The 23,203-nt window shown below is 35.2% G+C and overlaps 2 protein-coding genes across 2 annotated transcripts in view; one reads left to right on the top strand and one right to left on the bottom strand.

Annotated features, from left to right (window-relative positions):
- LOC128982022 (transmembrane protein 41A-like) lies at positions 1 to 8,297 on the top strand. The gene is made up of 5 exons (XM_054401062.1): positions 1 to 227; positions 4,304 to 4,459; positions 4,799 to 4,960; positions 6,626 to 6,764; positions 7,898 to 8,297. Exons 1-5 carry the CDS (start codon positions 132 to 134, stop codon positions 8,104 to 8,106), a joined length of 762 nt encoding a protein of 253 aa, XP_054257037.1. The 5' UTR covers positions 1 to 131; the 3' UTR covers positions 8,107 to 8,297.
- Positions 7,344 to 23,203, bottom strand: part of LOC128982020 (ubiquitin-like modifier-activating enzyme 5) — a 22,129-nt gene continuing 6,269 nt past the window's right edge. Inside the window, exons 6-10 of the mRNA XM_054401060.1 lie at positions 15,896 to 16,082; positions 10,618 to 10,745; positions 10,100 to 10,308; positions 8,836 to 9,027; positions 7,344 to 8,037 (exon numbers count right to left, since the gene is read on the bottom strand). Of these exons, the coding sequence (XP_054257035.1) occupies positions 8,837 to 9,027; positions 10,100 to 10,308; positions 10,618 to 10,745; positions 15,896 to 16,082 (715 nt within the window). The 3' untranslated portion in view covers positions 7,344 to 8,037; position 8,836. The remainder of the gene's footprint in view (positions 8,038 to 8,835; positions 9,028 to 10,099; positions 10,309 to 10,617; positions 10,746 to 15,895; positions 16,083 to 23,203) is intronic.

A 23,203-nucleotide genomic window follows, 5' to 3' on the forward strand; every position in this document is an offset into this window, starting at 1 on the left:
CTACACTGTAGGTTATGTTAAGAGGGAACTCTTAATCAAACTTTTAAGTGTCCAATAATTTTCCAACAAATATTTGAAGCTTTTAAACTGAAAAGTGTGCAATACAATTATTCAAGGAACAAGGAACATCAATGAGTTCTATATTTTACGTTGTGCCTATTGTTACACTAGCGACTTTGTGGCTATACTTTTTGACATGTATTTCTCCTGAAGTGTCAAATATTTCCGTAAGTTACCCTCTTTTATGAAATAGCATAGCAATACAACCTATACTAGCTAACTTTTGTGAAATCAGGAATTTATAGGCTAGGGTAGGCCTACTGGGCAAAACTTGCACATCCGACTAAGTTAACTTAGGCCTACATTGTTGTATTGCCAAACATAGACAATAGTATCACTATCACTTGTCATCAAATATTAATCTTATTACTAGGCCTAAGCTACGTAGACCTATTGATTGGTAGACTTCCGTATCTGTTGGCACAAACAACCGAATAAAAATATCGGTCGATTATTCGATATAACTTATCGTTTGGTTAGTTAGGTAAGGTTAACCTAACCTAACTAACCAAACGATGTATCGAAAGAAACGCACTTAAGCTTGGCACGGCATCTCCCGAGGCAACTAAGCTTTCATGATTGTGCCAAACTCTTGAATACTTCCCATAGTCATGGAAGAAACATTATTATAGTCTACCATGATTGCAACCAAACCTATGACATCATCAGATAACAACATCATCGTCTCCTGCGTTCACAGCCCAATCCCTAATATCTCCCACGACCCATGGTGGCAGGGAAATCTTTTTTCCTCAATTGCGGCAAAATCGTAGATATAGGCTATCTCGCGCCGAAAAATAAACGTTAGGCCTATTAGCGTCTTCCGCAATTGTTTCGAGCTATTGAAAATCTTCTGCGGCTGCGGAGACACCGTCACCGTTCCTCGCGGGGAAATGTTTTCGTTGATATTCGCGATCGCGGCAAAAGCGTAAGGCCTAATCTTTCAATTTGTGAGTGTGATCCTCAAGGACATAGCCTAACAGCTTTTACTTTTAATTGGGCATTATTGTATTAAGTGCTGAGAAAATGGGCTCGAGCTTGATTTTCTGACATTGTGTTTGATTTCTCAAGCTTGTAGGTCAGGCTCTGCTCTGCTCGAAAATCGACATTATATAAAAATCAATAGTTTCCAAAGTAAACCAATCTGATCTGGCCCGAGGCCCATCGGTGAGTGACATTTTTTACCTGACTCGAACTAACAAATCTAAAGTGCAGCCGAAAATCCTTCTTTAACATTAATTAAAGAAGGGAATTATTTATTAGCTAGTGCCCTAGCCACCTAGGTTGATTCGCCGATTTTATCGTAAAAAACATTTCAAGTTCATTTAGTTGAATCAGCATAGAGGGCCCTCTCTGGTATGACCCGCCGGGGGCTAGGAGGATTAACATTAATTTTTATCATCCTAGGCCGGTGGCCACATTGGTTCTAAATACGGCACTATTATGGGGCCTTCACACAGTCCACGAGAACAGTTCATACAACCTGCATGACTGATGACAATTCTTTTACTTAGGTTGATAGAGAATTTATATCGATCGGTCAAGTAATAGTGTCAGTTTAGCTGTTGTAAACTACTTGTCCTAGTGCTCTTAACTTACTAGTATTAACAAAATTCCGTCATTAAAAAACGTAATAATTCTCTTATAAATATTATTATGATAAGGGGCCTTTGTGGTTGAGGCTGTGGCACAATTGCGGGCCCGTGTCCCAGTAAAATTTCCCAAACTATCCCGGTCAAGGCTTATGGCCCCCTAGCTCGCGGGCCCCCCACACCGCGTCCCTGCGGGCCCGTTATCACCGCCACTGTTATCATCCGTCCTCACATTGTTTGAAAGAACCCTGATACACCCTTATTTAAAGTTTGAATTACGACCTCAGTGTAGCCTGGTCATTCATGGAAACCTGTAATAAGTTATGAGACTACCCCCTTCTAAGGCTGTGTAGTCCTACATTTCTCTTCATGTTATTAGCTTGTGTTTCCTGGATGTAGTGGGACAGGGAAGATAGAATAGCAAAACCCTGTCTCTCTGTTCTGTACTGTACTAAGAGGGCCCTGACGAAATATGTGCTGTGTCACTACTTATAGAGCGCTATTATACAACTACTTCCTTCAACATTAGTAGTACACAGTAAGTTATAGTGCGTTCCGTTAAATATTTCCATCATGCTTTTCTTTACAAATATATATCCAAGTTCATCTTTGTATTTAAGGTGTATGCTAGGATCCTACTAGGCCCTACCTATGTTTTAATATCCAGATTTAACTGATAGGTAGGCCTAATGATTTAATAATGTGATAGGTGAGTTTGATGAGAACAAATGTATAATGCACCACAAAATGACTCTTTCCTATACCCACGGTGCATGAATAACTTAAGTAGAGCAGACTTTCTCTTTCTTCAAGATAAAAATCACCTACAGTATCTAATTTTAAAACCCCTAGGGTAGGCTACTTTAGAATGAAATGTTTTCAAATATGGTCCTATGTCAGATAATTTGTTTATTTAGCTACCTACAAAATCATGAAAAAGGTGATGTGAAAAAGGGGTTTTAGCTGCCATAAATTAAAACTTGCACACCTAATAATTGACCCATTTTACACTATAGCCTGGCTGCAATAAAAATGCCCTCTGTTCGAATAATAATTTGATGCATGTTTTGGCACAAACCATGTACTGAAGTTTTGCTTACATATTATTAAATTATCTTTATTGTAACTGAATTTGGCTAGAGTTTTAATTAAATAATTTTTTTTTTCCTTGTAGGTTACTCGAATAAACATCAAAGGACTTTAACTAATGGCGTTGAGTTGGAGCAGATTTTTAGTTTGTGCACATCACTTTTTATCTGTGTCCGACTTAATAAATGATGGATGGTCATTGTTTAAAAAAGACGATCGTACCCAGTCACCTGAAAATTGTTATCTTGTAAAAAAGGAAATCAAACAATTACCTTCAGTTCTTCTATCTCAGCAATGTCCTGATGATTATGAAGAGAATTTTGATCAAGACCCTTTGAGTGCAGAATGTAGTAAAACAGAAAATCTAGTTTGGGAATACCACATTTTGTACAGTCCGAGTTATAGTGTGCCCGTTTTGTATTTCAACGTTAGAAATACAGCAGGAAAACTCTTACAGCTTGAAGAGGTCTGGGCAAAACTCAATGTGCCGAGAGAGGTTCTTTCTGAGAAATGGAGTTTTGTCACCCAACAAGAACATCCGATAATGCTCCGTCCTTTCTTTTTCTTACATCCTTGTAAAAGCTTAGACATTTTGAAATTGAGTGAAAATTCCAAGTTGAATCCATTGGTGACCTGGTTAAGCAGTATTGCCAACATTGTACATCTAAATGTTTCCCTAGACTACGGAAAAGAAGTGGAATTATAGGTGTGTCAATTAATTATTAGTTTACTTGAGTTAGTTTCTGAGAGCGTTTATTAACTATCAATGAGTTTCCAGTACCGGTATGGTATTGTTCAAAATTCAGGACAGTGGGACAGTGGGTTGTGGGTTTCTTTGGTAAACATTTATGATTTCCTGTCTGTATTGATACTTTAAAATCAAAACAGCTATCTTAGAATCAGAAACTTTATTGACTCAGGAGTAGGCTAACTTGCTTTTGTGTTATATATATTTATAATTTTTGCCATCAGAAGTAAGAAGTTTGAAGTATCTTTGGTGCACTCCTGACATATGTATAGAATTCTCTGCTCCTGCGTTGAGTGGGTTTCATAATTGACTTGGGATACTCAACCACCTGTCTGTAACAAGTTTTTAGTTTTATTGTTGTTTTTTTTTTTTTTTTTTACTCAGTAAGGACCTAGCCCTAGCCCTAGCCTATTTGAATCACTGCCCTCTTAAGGAGTACTTTTGACGAGGTTCCTGCTTTTGAAGTTGTATTTTTTCCTTTGGTTTTTCATAAAATAACATGAAATATTTTACAATAAGTCTTATAGTTTCAGTTTATCATTGTAAAAAAGACACTGCATTAGAAAGAAAACTGTATTGTACTATAGGCCTAGCCCATTTTGTGAATTTAATTACAGTTAAGTCTATTCTAATCCAAACTGGCTTCATACGTAATTATGGGAATTAACTGTTATTTCACAGTAATGTATTCTCCTAGATTTGAAAGTTTAATTGTTTCATGCCATTTATTCTGATTTATTAGTAGCTTATAATCTGTAAAATTAAGCATAGGGCCTATTTAAATATACCATAAACATTTTTGATTATTTTTCAGGGTAAGCTGAGTTTCCCTACTAGTCTCCTTGAACTGAAGGACCTGGCAACTTTATTAGGTTCCTACTACAAACAAAATAGTTTTTATGTGTTTGTGCTATTCTGTAGCGCATACTTGTACAAACAAGCATTCATCATTCCTGGATCTGTTTTTATGGTAAGCTTGAAAATACCTTGTAGGTAATAAAAAAATGGTATCATAAGTTGCTGGATTGGTTTTTTTAATGCTAGCTCTACAATGAAAAGTTTAACGAAAAAAAATCAAAAAATCCTGAGAAAAGTCAGTTATTTTTCAGTAGTGCCTTAAGATTCTAAACTTAAATCCATTATTCCTATAACAGCTTAACTAGCACTTTTTTTTTGTTTCTAGCTCTGTATTTGTTGTCAGTGACTAAACTTCATTGTATCCACACTGATTATCTTTGCTAAGATTCAACTACTGGATCCCTAATATTTTCTTTGTAGTTTCCATTACTGAGTTATTATTTTCCTACAGAATGTTTTGGCGGGAGCGTTGTTCGGAGTTTTGAAGGGGTTCCCACTGTGTTGTCTACTTACTGCCTCAGGAGCCACTGCTTGTTATCTCATGTCTCGAGCTTTCGGATCTTCAGTGCTCCAGCAGTACTTTCCCTCACAGATCAAGTTTCTCAAAGAAAAGGTAAACTGGATTCGTAAGCCCGCTAATCCAAAATCAAATGGTTAGGCACGTTCAATAATTCGGCACCGCACTAATGGCCAAGACAAAATTTGTATGCTGCCATATTAGCAAATTCAGGCAAATCTGAAGCCATCGTCAGAGACGTCAAGAGAATGGCAAACGTTTAGCTGCACTCAATAAAATATGAGGGTGTTTCATAATTTATTTTTATAAATGTATAGACTTAAAAAAAGAGTAATCAGATTATAGAGAAAGTATAAAGAATCAAATAAATGCGCTGCCAACCATTTCCTTCTGAAAATTAGTGCCATTACTGTCCCGCAGTAACGAATATTTTTAGAAGACATTCAGTAATTAGGCACTATCAATCTGGCACCAACAAGGTCCCAAACTTGTCAGTTTAGCGAATATCTATTGTACTTCAGTCATCACTTGTTCATTCGAATACTGTAACAGTATTCTAGTGTCACAATCATCATCTCAGAGCAAATAAATCTTGAACATTGTATCAGATAAGCGGTGGTTTTTATTAATGACCAATGTGGTAGTTCTCATACAAAGTATATCCTCTATCATGTAAACTTAAAAAAAAACTATATTAGGCCTACAGGTCTACCCTATTGTATAAAACAGTTTTTTTTTTTCAAACATTCTTTATTTCATTATTGTACATGAAATTAGTATGTAGAATTGCGTCAAAAATATTGTCATAATCATAAGACTAAATTAAAAACTAAACATACTAAAATTCTTCCAATGAATACAGTGGTCTTGAAATAAAATAATTTTTTAGCAATTTTTTAAACTTATCTGGTAAATTATTATAAAATTTTCCTCCAGCATATGTAGTTTTCTTTTTGTAAAATTCTAGTTTGTGAATAGGCATTGATATGTTTAGCCTATTTCTAGTATTGTAAGAATGACTTTCCCCTAGTAAACCCAATTCATCAAAGTGAAGCTTACAATACATGATCACTTCATAAATGTACAAACTATAAACAGTCATGATGCCAAAATTTTTGAAATGCTTTGACAGTGTCTCGTCATTTTAGATTACGCATTATTCTTAAAGCTCTTTTTTGTAAAATCAGAATACAATCTAAATTACTTTTAGTCGTTGCTCCATACACGCAGATTCCGAAATTGATATTTGCATGTATGTATGCATAGTAAACAGTTTTTAAGGTTTCTGGATTGCATACTTTTGATAGCTTGTAAAGAGCAAATAATCCAGATATAACCTTTTTAGCCACTTGTTCAATGTGGTGATCCCAACTCAAATTACTATCAATTGTTAAACCAAGAAATTTAGTATTTTCAATTTTGTTAATTTTATGGTTATTTAGACCAACTGACACTGATTTAAAGTCATTAATTTTATGTTGTTTTGTACTAAACTGAATAAGACTAGTTTTGGTAGGGTTAAGCAATAATTGATGATAACAAAAGTAATTATTAAGATCGATTAAGTTTTCCTGAATAGAAGATTCTAGTTCCTTGACTGATCCACCACAAATTTTTAAGTTTTCATCATCTGCATATAGGCAGAGCTTGTTTTGTTTGTTTCCAGACACCAATTTTGGCAAACCATTTATATATATTAAAAATAACAGTGGACCTAGAATTGAGCCTTGTGGTTTTGCTCATGTCTTGATGTTTTTGCAGGTAAACCGCAATTCAGACAGGTTAGTTTACTACCTCCTGTTTCTGAGGCTGTTTCCAATGTCGCCCAACTGGCTCATCAATCTTCTCTCCCCCATTGTAGGAGTTCCTCTTCACGTCTTCTTCTTTACTGTTCTTATTGGTGAGTATTCTGTTTGTAGTACATGGAAACATTATACGAAAACCCCTCTAATCCATTGTTTACAGCAAAGTGTTAAGGTCAACTTGCCTTAAAAATAGTCTGAGCAATGAAACATTGCAGTAGACAATTGCTAACTAACATTTGTGACTTTGGCAATGCCAGGTGACTGAACGTCTTCTAAAAATAGCCTTTATTGTCGCTTTGATGTTTACTGATCACTCCTGACTCCGACAGTTGCTCTGACTCTTTCGATCACACCTGAATCTCTCAAATGCTGATATAGCTCAAAACAGAATTCAAAAAAATGTTTATAGATACCGTAGTTCGAGTACTGAACCATCGGATGTCAGGTGACAGTAACCAACAGCAAGATTAGTGATATACATTTAAAGAAGTCTAGATAAAAGTACAAGTTAATAAACATTTTTGCTAAACATATAACAAAAATTTTAAATGAATGTTTCGTGATCGTTTTTATTCAAAATTTCATTTCTCGGTTAACTCTGTTAATTTTCTAGAATTTTTACTTTTGACTATTTGGATGTAACTTTTAAGGATTTTAAATTATTTGCTCTTAAATATGTTAATCTCTTTAATTACATTTTAAAAATATAAAATATATGCAGTTCACAAAATGCTTGAAATAACAATACAATACTATTTAAATAAATAAAAAAATACTTGTAACATCACAAAGTAACACATAGATTCAATAACATTAAAGCATTGGGGAATTTTACATTGTAAAACAATTTTAGAGAGTTTAACCCTTAACCTTTTTAATTTGGATTTTTCATATTAATTTTAAAACGTATTGAATAAAACTATTGTGCTGAGATAGAAGGTAAGTGCTTCTATCTCAGCACAATAATTTTATTCAATATGTTTGGATAGGTCAGTTTAGGCCTTGTATAAGGTTTCATCTTCATGTGTATATGGTTAAAGAAACTTTAAGTGCCTGCATATTTTATGTGATGGGAAACCTTACAATAACTAGACCAAAATTGAATCTATAAATGTTTAAATTTGTTGCATTATCATAATAGTTTCATGAAGCAACTTAAACACACAGGACCCTTTTAAAAAAATAATTATTCATTCTCACAAAATATAATTGAGTTGTTGGTTTGTAGGTCTGATGCCGTACAATTTCCTGTGCGTGCAAGCCGGTGGAATGTTGGCAACCCTGAGGTCAATGGATGACGTGCTGAGCTTCACCACACTTCTACAGTTGGCAGCAATGGCTGCCGTGGCTCTCGGACCGAGTTTCATCCTAAAGAGGAAACAATCTTTCAGAGACTCATTTGACACGTCAGAAAACTCTGAGAAGAAAACACTTTAGTGATATGTGACGCCGTGACGGTTAATAACATGATTTTCACTGTGACATTCCACGATTTTAAATATTTTAATATTTTTCACACTGGACTGATTTAATCTTGGAGAGTTTTGTGATGTGTGATTTGTTATGTGTACCACCTTGTTACCTGTTTGTGATAGTTTTTTTCAAGTACAACTTTTTCTAACAAAGTAGTGATGATGCCTAATTTTTTAACATAGTCTATAGTTTCCTCGGCTGGCTTAACTTAAGATAAAGTTAAGGCTCCATAGTTTCAACTCTCAACACCCTTCTGTGGATTACAAATACATCTTAAAACTTTCTGGAAATATTTTAAAACACAGACATGTTAAGGAAAGACAAGTTTTGGAAACCGTGAGGGATTTTATATTTTTAATGCAATGGTTTAAACAAATCGTAATATTTATTTATTGTAATTGTAAAATTATAACCTACTGAAATATTTAATTAATAATATATATAATAATAATACGCTTTAAATATTAATGAATGTTTTAACTTAACCACCCATGGAAAGCTCTTGGTTTTTAGGAACGTTATGATGGGAATATTCTAAACTAGGGGTCAAATCTTAATCGTATAACAAACCATATCAGCTATACACTATTGAAATGTTAACATAATTTAGACCACTGCCGTAGGCTTAATCTGTATCCAAAAAAGTCATATTTACGTAGTCCAGGGCCTATCAGAAAGAATATTAATACTTACTTTACATAGCCTTCATCTGAGCCATCAGATCGTCCAGGCTGACTGCTGTGTCAGTGACAGTGTCTGAGTTGTCTGTCTGTGTAGATGACTGTGGGACAGAGTACGCAGCCCGAACCCCCTCCACTAACCCCTGCACTGCAGGAGCATCGTCTTGCAGCTGTTCTGCAGGCGTCTCATCCACTAGACAGATACCTACAAACATTTAAGACTCGTGTAATTAATCAAATCAAGTGACTTTTGGGATTTCAAATTCATTTTGTTTTTGTGATTAGGTTATTTTTTTATTCCACACATTCTAAAATCACTAAAATTATTTTTTTTTAACACATTGCGACATACTTTGTTTTGGTGTTTACTGTTTTTCCTTTAAACTAATTTAATCTGTGAAAACTTTCATTTTTCTACTTCAAAATTATATAAATTCTTATACAGAACTCAAGTTACCCAATCTCCACCACCCGGATTGTTAACCATCGTAATCACTTCAAGATGAGAAGTTGTCCATTCAAAAAGAAAAATTAACACTTTTACAGAATTTTTATAACACTAACCGAAACCCTGAGTCTGTTAGACCCCATTTGAAAATAATGTACCCCGCATAGAAAGAAACCTACAAACCGAAACCCTGGGCCTGTGAGACGCCGCTTTAAATACACTAACGCTGGGCTTCTGGGACGGGCATTTTATGAACAGACGACCTGCCAAGGTAACGGCACTCACGCAAAATGAACAAACAATATAACAACAGGTAGGGGAGGAAAAGGTAAGTAAACAGTGTTGCCTAGTTGCAGTTTTTGCTGTTATTGTTATTTTAGATATCCGTGTCCATCATGTGATGAGTCTATGATGGTGTCTTATCGATTGGCAGGTGATTAAGTTAGTCATTTGCTATAATGCTCTTGTCTTTCTGATCTTTACTATTCGGCTGGGTCTGGCTCCATTTATCCCGATATCATGATATGCCTCTAGATCAAAGGAGTTAACAGGTTTAAGGTTAGAGGTTAATAAAGATTTAAGCTACCTGTTGTCTGTCAAAATGACCATGTTGTAGTATAATTAACTATAGCTGATTCGAATTGTCATAAATAGAGCTCATTTTCAGGTTCGAATGCCTTACTAATGATTTTTAATGGTTAAGTTCTTCATCACTGACCCAGGAGATTTAAAAATAAAGCAAAAAATACATAAAAAAATTAACAGACATGAAACTAGATTTAATAAACTGGTCGACCAGATTATTAACACGTAACGTTCTTTAACTCACCCCACTCATTATCCTCATGCACCACAGGTTTGTCTTCCTGTTTGGTAGCGACAACCGGAGTGACTTCAACTGGAGGTTTGGCCGCTTGTTGAGCTCTGCAGTAGCTGTCATCACATCCTGTGTTGGGTCTGAGCTTCATCTGGGGGAAGAAATCAGTCAGAGCGTTGTAGCCGAGGTACCACGACACTTCTCCAAACTTCAACAAGTACCTGGAAAACAGGTTAAATGGATTAGACAGGACTAATGGGTAGCATGGATGGTTGCTGCATGTATATATTTATTGCCTAGTAAGAGATTGCTTTTCAGATTCTGAGAAATTTCATTAGGCCTATAAACAACCCTCTCTTCAGCTTGTTTGTGACACTTTCAGTGACAGTGATGTAATATACATATATAACATTTGTATAGTGTACAGTATGTGTTTCTTGTGCCATATGAGACTCTTTCGCATTCAACTAAGCCTGATATCCTCACAAAAATCCTTAAAATATTCAATATCTGCTGTCTGGAAGACTTACTTGAGAGTGTTTTGAACTAAGAATCCAGCGACGACTCCCATTGTAGTGGGTAAACTGGCTGCACACACTCCGTCTTTCTTCAATGTCCGTTCATCCACATTAGAGGCGACAATTAGTGGTGGGGCACACTGTGGGAGAAAAAACAGATATTGCTTTCTAACAATGTATATGTTAATTAATATACATTTTTTTTACCCCTGACTATATTCCATCAATAAATCTCTTACGCAAATAACTCATTTAAGTGCACAAATTATAATATTTTATAGTAGGACACCAGTTAAATGACATGTTATCACCTAAGTGTTTGTATCAAACAACGTTAGGGGAAGAATGTTCTTTGGTGTAAGCATACTAAAATATTGACAGAACAATTTTGAAAAGTACACTCTATATGCTTATAAAAATACATAATCATCCAACTGTTCAAGTAACAGTACCTATAACAAATAATTAAAAATAGAGGTGCACAAGATCAAAAAATTTTGAGGAAATATCTATTCATCTTTTCGTAGGAGGATTTGAGTGCTAGTGGAATTGTTTAGGAGGAGAATCTTAATATTATTGTCATTTCAGAAGACATCTGAAAGTTTATACAACTGCTTGAAGGACATAATCATCATGGCTATGGCTACGCTGCAATATTGGAAGATGATTATTAGAATGCACGATTATAAATCAGAAACGATTTTAATTCCACCAAAATTAATAGAAACAATTTAAATCTTATAAAAGCATTTTTATAATAACTTGTATTCTGAAATCAGTATCTAGAGTTCGGTTCGGTTTTGAGGAATAAAATAAATCTGACTTGGCCAATTTTTAGCTAAGTGACAACCAAACTGGGTAATATGTAAATTTTTTTAAGATGCTTTAAACAACAAATTCAATTGAGCAAATATGTTTAATAATACTACTTCTACCAGAGCCTTTGTACATAAGTAACAAATATTAATAAGGAGACAATTAAATAAATTGAAATCTCTCAATTACAGGTAAAGTAAATGGTACGCTGTTGAACAAATGAAAGAGATAAATTTATAAAAAAAATTAATAAATTAAATACTTTCAATGAGGAGCTAATGATTCCTTACAGTTTCTGTTATGAAAAGAAATGTTTAGAAACCAAATTTATATGGTTTTATTCAACTTAATAGTCAGCTACATTTTACATGAGAGAATTGCACAAAACTGTAAACATTACATACATAAACAAAACAGTCTTAAATAAAACAGCTGAATAAATATTTGACAGTACAAAAGGAATCATATTACATAACATTCACCCCATCTTTTTTTAAATGTAATCTCTTAGATAGGTGGGAGGTCTTCGGACTCTAGTGGAACGACGCAGGTTTGTTTCTTCGTTATCCCTCACAGAAGTAGGGGTCACGGTCTCATGCAGAGGGGATGTTTCGATTTCAGATTGAATAGAGTTCCCAATTTCAGGTTGAAGCAGATTTGATTCACGTCTCAGGTCTTGAAGAGCAGGATCTAGTTCTTGACTGGGATTTTCCGAAGTCACTGGCTCATCCTCTTGTTGGATAGCTTCAGGAGGAACAGCGAGATGTCGCACCGATACCAGAGCCTCTCTACCATCTCTATACTTGATGCGAGCATAGTCTGGATTAGCCTCTATCAGCTGAGCTTGTTCCACTAAAGGTTCATATTTGTTATTTCTTACATGCCTTCTCACTAATACTGGTCCTGGATTCATGAGCCATTGAGGTTGAGAGGTGCCATAAAATGATCGTCTCTGGTGTTTGAAAAGTCGTTCATGTGGGGTCTCATTCGTAGCTGTACATAGTAACGAGCGTATACAATGCAAAGCTTCTGGCAAAACATACTCCCACTGTTCTGTCTTCAGTCCCTTGTTTCTCAGAACAAGAGATACAGTCTTCCAAATCGTTCCATTATATCGCTCAGCTTGAGAATTACCTCGAGGGTTATAAGGTGAAGATCGGCTAGTGGCGATTCCTTTAGAGTGTAAGAAATCACTCAGTTCTTTTGACATGAAAGCAGAACCTTGGTCGGAGTGGACAAAAGCAGGCATACCAAAGATGGTGAAGATTGATGTAAGTGCTTTGATGACAGAAGATGCTGATGTGTCCGAGCAAGGAATAGCAAACGGATATCTTGAAAACTCATCAACAACCGTGAGTATGTATTTATTCCTTGTCACAGATGGTATTGGCCCCTTAAAATCAATGTTAAGTCTCTCGAAAGGAGCCATTGCATGGATGAGTGTTGATGGGGTTTTTTGGTAGAACCGAGGTTTCACTTCCGCACAAACAGAGCATGAAGCGGTCATTCGCCTGACATCTTCAATAGAGTAAGGGAGATTTTTACTTTTTAAGAAATGAACCATCCGTACTATTCCAGGATGCCCAATGTCACAATGAATTCTACGGAGTTTTTCAAAATCTCTACAAGAGATGGAAGATGAAACTCGTGAAAATGCATCTGCTACTACGTTTTCCTTGCCAGAACGGTACACTATGTCATAAGAGAAAGGTGCTAGTTCCAATCGCCACTTTAAAATCTTGTTGTTCTTAACCTTTCCCGCGTGTTTCTGATTGAACATATATGACACAGATTTCTGGTCTGTAATTAATTTAAACCGTCTTCCAATCAGGAAATGCCTCCATTTCTGTATTGAATCGAATATTGCGAGGGCCTCTTTTTCCACAGCAGGTAGATGTTGTTCACTCTTAGTTAGGGTTCTTGAAAAGAAACATATTGGCCTTCCAGCTTGTGAAAGGGTAGCCGCTATAGCTGATTCAGATGCATCTGTTTCTACAGTAAATGGAATATTCTGTTCAACTGCAGACATACTGGAGTTCGCTATTTCTTCTTTTAATGTCTTAAAGGCCAATATTTCTTTACTGCCTACTGGGAATGATTTGACTGTAGTAAGGCAATGAACCTTTTCAGAGAATTTAGGAATCCACTTTGCGTAATAGGACAACATGCCAAGAGCTCTTTTAAGGCTTGCATTATCGGTTGGAACTGGGAAATTCAAGAGTGATTGCAGGCGGTCAGGATCAGGACGCATGGACATGTTTTCTACAATGTACCCCAGAACTGGAATGCTGGTCAACGAAAACTTAGATTTTTCTTTGTTCAGGGTAAGATTATACTTTTTAGTTGCTTCCATGAATCTCTGTAGGTTTTGATCGTGTTCTGCTTGGCTACGACCACAAATAGTTACATCGTCCAGATAAGCAAACGTGTCTAGTAGATTTTCATTTTCTATAATCTGATCAATAGTTCTTTGAAAACACGCCACACCATTAGTTACGCCGAAAGGAATTCGAGTGTATTGGTAAAGTCTCCCATTAGCTTCAAATGCAGTGAATGGTTTATCTTCATTCCGAATAGGTATTTGGTGATATGCCTCCTTCAGATCGATTGTACTGAACACTTTGTATTGAGCAAGCTTAGAGACAAATGATTCAATGTGAGGTAGAGGGTAGGCATCAAGCTGTGTGAATTTGTTGATGGTTTGAGAGTAGTCAATACAGAGACGTCTCTTGTGCCCATTGTTGACCACAATCACTTGTGCTCTCCAAGGTGATTTACTCGGTTCAATTATTCCTTCTGATATAAGCCTACTTACTTCACTTTTTATGAACTTACTATCATCTTCAGAGTAGCGGCGGGACTTGATGGCTACAGGCTTGACGTCATTAGTTAGATTATCAAACAGTGGTGGTGGTGATACTTTAGCCCTAAGTAGATTGCAAACATTGAAGGGTGGGCGTTTACCACCGAAATTCAGCTCCACAGCAGAATGTTGCCGAAGGATGTCATGTCCAATTACAACATCGGCACATAAATCAGTTAAGATGAGCAGCTTTGTCAGTGGGTATTCGTGGCCATCGCACACCATGTCAACAATACAGTGGCCAAGAGTTGATGAAACATGACTTGTTGATGCCATCGATATTTCATGCTTTGTTGGGTATTTAGAAATATTGAATCTTTTCACAGTAGCTTCAGATATAAAACTGTCGGAACTCCCAGTATCAATGAGTGCATCTACTGGTTTGCCGTTTAACATCAGTGACACTGTAGCTTTTGAAAGACATTTTTGTGAGGCAGCAACAAGAGAAGAAGACATTGAGTTTATTTCTGTCTTATCACTTTGAGTTGTTTTACCCTTAAATGTCCTACTTTGGTTGCGAGAATTGCAAACTGTTGCCCAATGGCCTTTCTTGTCACAAATATTACAAACTGAGTCTTTGGCAGGACAGTTGGCTCGAGAGTGTCGTGACCGTCCACAAAAGAAACATTTTTCTCTTCTTATCGAGGATAATTGGTGTGAAGACGAATCAGAAGCTGCCTGAGAAACATTTGTATCAGTAACATCAACATCTTTAGGAGTTGACTGAGATATAGAGTTACAAGGGCTTGAAATATATGAAACCGCCTGATTTTCAGCTGATTCCAAGGTAATGGCTTGATTATAAGCTTCTTCAAGAGTCAAAGTTAGATTTTCAAGAAGTCTTTGTCGAATGGACTGTGATATTAGTCCTCGAATGAAAGCGTCTCTTATGTACTCGTTGCGATTTTCATTAGCAGTGACAGATTTAAAGTTGCATGCTTTACTAAGTTCTTTTAGTTTTCGAAGATACTGATCAATATTTTCTCCAGGTTCCTGTCTTCTAGTGGCCAGTTGATGACGTGAATATACCTCATTAGTAGGCTTTATAAAGAGTTTGTCAAGAATAGATATAGCTTCAGTATAAGAATCAGCCTCTGAGATTATTTCATGTATGTTGTAGTCCACAAAATTAGTTAGAAGTTTTAGTAGATCATCTTCTGCAGCACATATTTCTTCCACGAAATTCTTGAAAGTGGTTTTCCAATGTTTCCACTGACGATCAGAATGGGGATCATTAGGGTCTAAAGATAGGCGCTCCGGCTTGAAGAATTTATCCATTTAGATTTCTTGGAATAAACTAGAATAGAAAAGATAGAATACAACTTGTATAGAAGAACTTGTAATAATATAGTTAAAAGATTAAGTTGAATAAATTGTTATGAAAAGAAATGTTTAGAAACCAAATTTATATGGTTTTATTCAACTTAATAGTCAGCTACATTTTACATGAGAGAATTGCACAAAACTGTAAACATTACATACATAAACAAAACAGTCTTAAATAAAACAGCTGAATAAATATTTGACAGTACAAAAGGAATCATATTACATAACAGTTTCTTTACTAAAAAAAATTTAAATTTGTGTTTGCAAAGCAAAACTTATACAGACCGCAAAGCAGGCGCTTTCCCCCGGCACTATGAGCTGTATATGTCCAGAGACAGCGTTCTCCGAGACACCCGACTCAAACCATGTCTGTCCCAGCTCATTACATGCTGTGTTGATAGCCATCCTCGCTTCAAAGTTGTCAACACAGCTGAGCACTAGGTCTACTGCTCCTCCAGTCAGGCTGCCGTGACTGCAAACAATACAAGATATTGTAGAGATAAGGGTTGTTGTACCCTGACGTCCAACGTCCAATATATCAGAACCTACAAATCAAAACTTCCAATTAAAACTATATTGCATGGTAACTGAATAAAACAGCTGAAAATTATCACTCCCAAGTGCCCAGCAAATGGGAGTCAAGGGGAGTGAGCTGGTCTAGTGGTAGAGCGTGGGACTTCGGTCCCTGAGGTCCTGGGTTCAAATCCTACCAAATCACTGATGGATTTTGTCCAAGTGAAAATGTCACAACCCCTAGGTCCAGCATGAATTAACGTGAAAAAACATCCTTAGTGACAAAAAAAACTACAAAAAATTGCAAGTCAAGTTTGGTGGTTTAGGCTTTAGGTTAGTCTGATCAAAGGCTAAGGGGCGGTTTGGGAGCTCGGTATTAGCGCTAGTCCGCGACTAAATCCGGATATTTCCGGTATTTTAGGCTGCCGCCTCGAAAACGGGTTTGTGAGCTCGGGATCAGTTAGGCGTGCGCCTAACTTGTGCAGGGATAATCTCGCGCCTAAATATTGTTGGTTTGGGAGTCAAGTAGACTTAGGCGCCAGCCCAAGAGATAGTCTCGGTGGGTTTGGGAGACCAATTTCGGGACTAAGAGATATGTTTTCGTCATAAAAATCAGTGAGTTTAGTCCCCAACTTTAGTCCTGCCAGGGGGCAGGTCTAAGTCGACATCATGCCGGTATTAGCTCATTAGCAAGTTAATTGTTTACATATTAAGTAAAAGAATGTTATATTGGAATTCGTTATTAAATTCCGAACAATTTCATTACCCTCAAAGTATATTTGATAAAAGTTTTTTTTTAGGTTTCTGTTGTTCAAAATAATAAAAAAATCTTGCGGGAAGTAATTTAACGAAATATTATTTTGTTTTTGTCTTAACTGTTAACTTTGAAAAGTTTTCTTACTTTTTTATATTTAAATAAATACTCACTTTTTACATTAAACAAAATTATTATTCACAAAACCAACAACAAGATTCTCAAACACATTCCACTAATAGTTTTTGTTTACACCATTAAATTGTTGTGATGTTATTTTAATAATTTCATTACAGCTGTTCTTTTTCTAATAAAGGCAGGCTTAAACAAACATTTTATTTTTATATTATATTTAACACTCCCCCTTAAGAATAAAATGTTTTATATATTTCTCAACGCTAGATTCTTGTAAACCCATACTGCTAGCTTAGTTAATAATATTGTTTGTGTTTTACAAAGTTGAAAAACAGTTTTAACATTTGAAAATACAATGTTTTTATTAGATTGTCTATTTATTGTCCATTTAATTTAATGAATAATATTTACATTATATTTACAGTACATTGTTTACCTCATCATCTTATTTCTAAGTTTCAACTCAAAATTAGGCAAAGCTTTTAATGAGGATTTCTTTGAACTTTTGAAATTTAGGGTAAGTAAGAGATTTTGTGAAAATGTCACCCAACTGTTCATCAGACCTACAGTATTGGAGTGCAAACAGGCCTTCATGAAATTGTTCACTTATGAAGTAATAACGTACATCAATGTGTTTGCTTCTGCGGTTCATTTGGCCGGATTGAATCATTTTCATTGCGCTTTGATTGTCTATGTTGAGTGTTATTTTCACTGGCTTGTTAGTAAGTTCACTAATTAGAGTTTTCAAATATTTTAGTTCCTTGCAGCATTCAGCAGCGGAAATATATTCTGCTTCAGCTGTTGAAAGTGCTACAATGGGCTGTTTTCTTGAGCTCCAAGTCACAGGTCCACCTGCGAACATTATTACATAACCACTTGTACTTTTTCTGTCTTGAGTGTCTCCTGCAAAATCAGAATCACAATAAGCGTTCAGCTCAATTTTGTCACGTTTAATTGAAGAGAATCTTATTCCATGGGTTTGTGTTCCTTTTAGATATCTAAGGGTTCTCTTTACATTTTGGATATCATTTTTATCAGGATTTTCCAAGTGTCTACTTTCATAACTGACTGAAAAACTCATATCAGGTCTGGTTTTGTTAGTGAGGTAAAGCAGACTTCCTACTGCTTCTCTGTAAGGAAAAGCTCCTTTAGTATTATTTTCATCTGGAGTTTCAGTTGTATCTTTCAGGTTAATTGGTGTCTTTGCTTCTTTGCAGTTCTTCATATTGAATCTTTCAAGAATTTGTTTTGCATACTTTTCTTGGCTGAGTAAAATTCCGTCCCTGTTACGTTTGATCTCCATCCCTATATAAACTGTTGGATTTGGACTTATCGTCATCTCAAATTCATCTTCAAGTTGTTTTAGTAGGTTTGCAATTTTTCCTTCATTTTTACCAATCAAAATACCATCATCTACATGGATAGCTAAGTAGAGATCGTTATCGAGATTCTTAAAAATACACTGATCTGACTTCAGTTGTGTCAATCCTTGACTTTTAAGAAATGAAGTAAATTTCTTGTTCCACAAGCATGGGGCCTGTTTTAAACCATACAATGATTTATTTAGTTTACAGACTTGACCTTGTTCTTCAAAACCTTCTGGTATCAACATATACACGTCTTCTTCCATTAGACCATATAGAAATGCTGTTTTTATGTCAAATGTTTGTATATGCATGTTTTCTTGTGCTGCTATAGCAAGAAGTAATCTTAGTGAAGTACTGTCCACTACAGGACTAAATGTATCTTTGAAATCTATTTTCCCTTTTTGCTGACATCCTTTAACAACAAGTCTCGCCTTATAGGTTCCATCATCTTTGACTTTGAAAATCCATTGAGTTGTTAAAATTTGCTTTCCTAAAGTTTCTTTTCTGTCAACAATTTCCCAAGTTTCATTTTTCTTCAGAGATTCTTTTTCATTATTTATTGCAATTTTCCATTTTTCTTTTTCATCTCCATTGATACATTCATTGTACGTCAAAAATGCGTTAAGATCGTAGTCTTCATATCTGACGGGTCTTTTTATGTTGTTTCTCTGTCGAAGATTATATCTTTCGTTTCTTATTCCAGGTTCTTCTTCATCAGTATGTCCATTTTCGTCTTGATATAGGTCTTCTGGTTCCTGTTCATGTTCTTCTTCGTGTTCAGGTATAGTGTCTTCTTCTTCTAGTTCTTCACTTTCATCTAGTACAGCTTCTTCTTTAACGTCTTGTCGATCATCGGTTTTAGGTTTAGTAGTAACACTGTTCTTTACAAAAATCACATCTCTTGAAATGATTATCTTTCTTTTCTCTTCATCCCACATTCGGTATCCATTTAAAGCATAACCAACAAATATCATTTTCTTGCTTCTTTTGTCGAGTTTCTTTAGTCGACCTAGTGTCTTACAGTATGCTTCCGTTCCGAATACTTGTAGTCTAGAGAGATCTGGTTTCTTGTTATACCATTTTTCAGCTGGAGTTCTATCGACAGTTATAGATGGGCTTCTATTTAACAGATATGCAGCTGTTAACACTGCCTCTCCCCACATGTCTTTTGACAGATTTGTATCAAAGAGCATTGCTCTAGCTTTATTTAACAGAGTTCTGTTCATTCGTTCTGCAGTTCCGTTCAGTTGTGGTGTATGAGGAATAGTGTAATCCAGCACAATCCCTTTTTCCTTGCACCAATTTTTTAGGTTTGTCGAAACATATTCGCCTCCATTATCACATCTTATTTTATGTGCTTTAAGGTTAAAGTATGCTTCTGCTTCATTGATGTATTCTTTAATGTATTGATTGGCTTCATCTTTAGTTTTCAATAAATATACTTTACAGAAATGAGTGTAATCATCAATGCAAGTAAGGAAGTAACTTTTTCCGTCATGTGTAGAGGGTTCTATTTTTCCACACACATCTGAATGGATTATATGTAAGGGCTTTGATCCTCGTTCCCTAACAGTATTAAAAGGCAATCTGGTATGTTTTGCTTCAATGCAAGCTGTACAAAATATGTTCTCACATTTTGTTATATCAGATGGCATTCCACTTGACATTTTAGTTAGTTTCTTGATGCTCTCATTATTTAGGTGTCCTAACTTTTTATGCCATATTTTCATTAATTCACTAGAATTTTCTTGATTTTCACCGTTGTCTTCTTGTTGACTGCTGTTATTTATCACCTCACCTGACTGAATTGTGACGCTGGTATTACCATTAGAGAGACTATTTTCACTACAAATGCTGCTTCTTAAATTGACTATATACAATCCCTGACTATTTTTATTACCTTCAAGTATCATTTCATCGTTTTTAATTACTTCTGCTTTATTTTTAGTGAAGACAACTGTACCACCTTTTTCCGTAATGGCATTTACAGACATTAAATTATTACTAAGTTCTGGTACGTAAGAGACATTATTTAAAATACACTTGTCTGTTTCAATGCTACCAATACCTAGAGAAAACATTGACTGGTTTTTCTTAGCGACTGATATTTCCTGTTTAAACTCTTTTAAGTTACTTAAAATATTACTGCAGTTGGTCATATGGTTTGGGGTGCAACCACTGTCAACAACAAAAGCCTTGTTAACTTCTTTTACTTCATTTATATGCTTAGGCATACTTGTTTCAAGGATTAGGCCTACCTGTTCCTCCTTAACCTTGGTCAGAAAAACAGTTTTATGGGTGTTTTTAGGATCTTTGTTATTGTTATTTTTACTAGACCTATCTCTAAAAAAACAATTCTTAGTATCATGGTTACTTTTCTTACAAATAGTACACATCATTGGCCTATTTTCCTTAACTTTATTTTTAAGATAACAGTTTGACTCATAATGGTTATTCTTTTTACAAAAAGAGCAAAACTTTTTACTAGGACAATTCTTTTGAATGTGACCTATCTTTTGACAAGTGAAACATTTTACATTATTAGGCTTATTAAATTTAGTCATACCTTGTTCATATTGAGTAGAGCTAGCCTTAAAAACTGTACTTTCATTACCACTACTGCTGTCCATAGATTTCATCTTACTTTCCTCTTGAACGAGTCGAGCTTTCAGATTTTCGAGTGTCCTTTCCGTAGCTGATGTCGAGTCCCAGGCACTGTTGAAATGTCTGAAGCTTTCTGGTAGTATCGTCAGTATCTTCGTTATCACCATTGTGTCATCTATTTTCTGGTCGAGTTGGTTTAGTTTATAAGTTAGGTTCTGTATTAGGCAAAGGTTACTCATCATATCAATTTCTCTATTGTACTTGAAGTTGTAAAAGTCCTGAAGTAATGCACACTTTTGGGTTTCAGTATCTTTTTGAAAAAGTCTTTTTAGTGTTTGAAACATTTCATGGGCGTTTTTACAAGTTAAAATATGAGGTTTAATTTGGTTATCAATTGTTAGCAATATATAATGTTGAGCCTTGGCATCCTTTACCTTCCACTTTTTTATTTTTGATGCGTCATCACCTTGTTCATCTAAGGTTTCAGTTCCGTTTACTACATCTATCAGTTCTCGTGCTTTGAACAACACACTAATCTCAAATTCCCACATAGCAAATGTTTCCACGTTTTTAAGTCTTTGAATAGTGTTATAATCATTTTCACTGGTCATTATTAGTAAATGTTGATATACTCACGTTAAGAGACAACTTCAAACTTCGTTCTTCTGGTTTTAGTTTTATGGCATTAATAGCCCTGTTCTTACTTGGTTTTATTTTATGGCATGAGCAGCCCTGGTTGTTAATTTTCAGTTTTATGGCATGAGCAGCCCTGGTTGTTAATTTTTAGTTTTATGGCATGAGCAGCCCTGGGCCCATAACCTGAAAAGTTTTCTTACTTTTTTATATTTAAATAAATACTCACTTTTTACATTAAACAAAATTATTATTCACAAAACCAACAACAAGATTCTCAAACACATTCCACTAATAGTTTTTGTTTACACCATTAAATTGTTGTGATGTTATTTTAATAATTTCATTACAGCTGTTCTTTTTCTAATAAAGGCAGGCTTAAACAAACATTTTATTTTTATATTATATTTAACAAACTTCAATAAAAATATGGAGCCTGAATATAATTTATTTCAACTGATAGTTTGGTTATAAGCACCCGTACCTTACCTTAATTATAAATATTATATTAGCTTGGAAAAAATTAGCAACCGCATACATGCCCCCCCCCACTCACCTCCTACGAAAGAGTGAAGAGATAATAAACAAAACATAAAAAAACTGCAAATAGCTCACAGTTATAATCGTTTTATTTTTATTGCGTATCAATAATCCCGCCACAGAAAACCTACAGACTACGCGAATATCCAATAACCTAATAGGACTTTCAATTAAATTTATTTAAATAGCTTTAGGTTTAACAAGTAACTAGAACTACCTACGTGTAAGTATACTACTACAGGGAGGGCAATAAAGTGTGTTTTTACTAAAATATTAACAGCTTTATATAAAATAAATAAATTTGCCAAGTTTCATCAAAATATATCCATAAACTACAAAACTACAACAGTTAACTTCTCCATGAGAATCACATGGAAGTTTTAAATTTAAGATTTGTTGAATAGTCTCTGTAGCCATTAACCGTACAAAACATTTTAAGATACTAATTTGTTTTTTATACTCTTTAAAATATTTTAAAGATAAAGATTTATGTTTTAGGGGGTTAAAATTGAGGTAAAAAAACTATTTTTATCCCATAAAACCCCGGGTTCCCATGGTCTGATCATGCTGGTTCGTGAACTCATTAAGGTTTATCGCGCCTTACACTTTCATGCAAAATGTTATCAAAATCAGACAAAAATTACTCAAGTTGGCACGTTCATGGACGTGTATATAATCTATGGGCTATACATATATAAACATTAGAACGAATAGGGACGAACGAATAGGGGATGTTTTTGGCCTCTAGGGACATCAAAATGGAAAAGTATATCGGTCCCGGAACTAAGTGCTACCTACGGTAATAGCTACTTCCCTATAGGAAAGTTAGATAAAAGAGTGTCATGTTTAAAAATTTTTTAATTGACAAAAATGTTTTTGTAAGTATTATCAGATAGGTATACATTTGCTTCACACTATCATAACCTCCGCAATTACTTAAAATACTCTTTATTTTATTTCCGTCAATACCCATATATTATACAGGGCAATTGCTGTTTAATTTTGAAGCTTTTTATTGCATGAAACCGAGTTTCAGATGTTACCGTT

Source organism: Macrosteles quadrilineatus, unplaced genomic scaffold (assembly GCF_028750875.1).
Source record: "Macrosteles quadrilineatus isolate MER2022 unplaced genomic scaffold, UCM_ALF_1.0 Scaffold_81__1_contigs__length_513824, whole genome shotgun sequence".
Taxonomy (NCBI): domain Eukaryota; kingdom Metazoa; phylum Arthropoda; class Insecta; order Hemiptera; family Cicadellidae; genus Macrosteles; species Macrosteles quadrilineatus.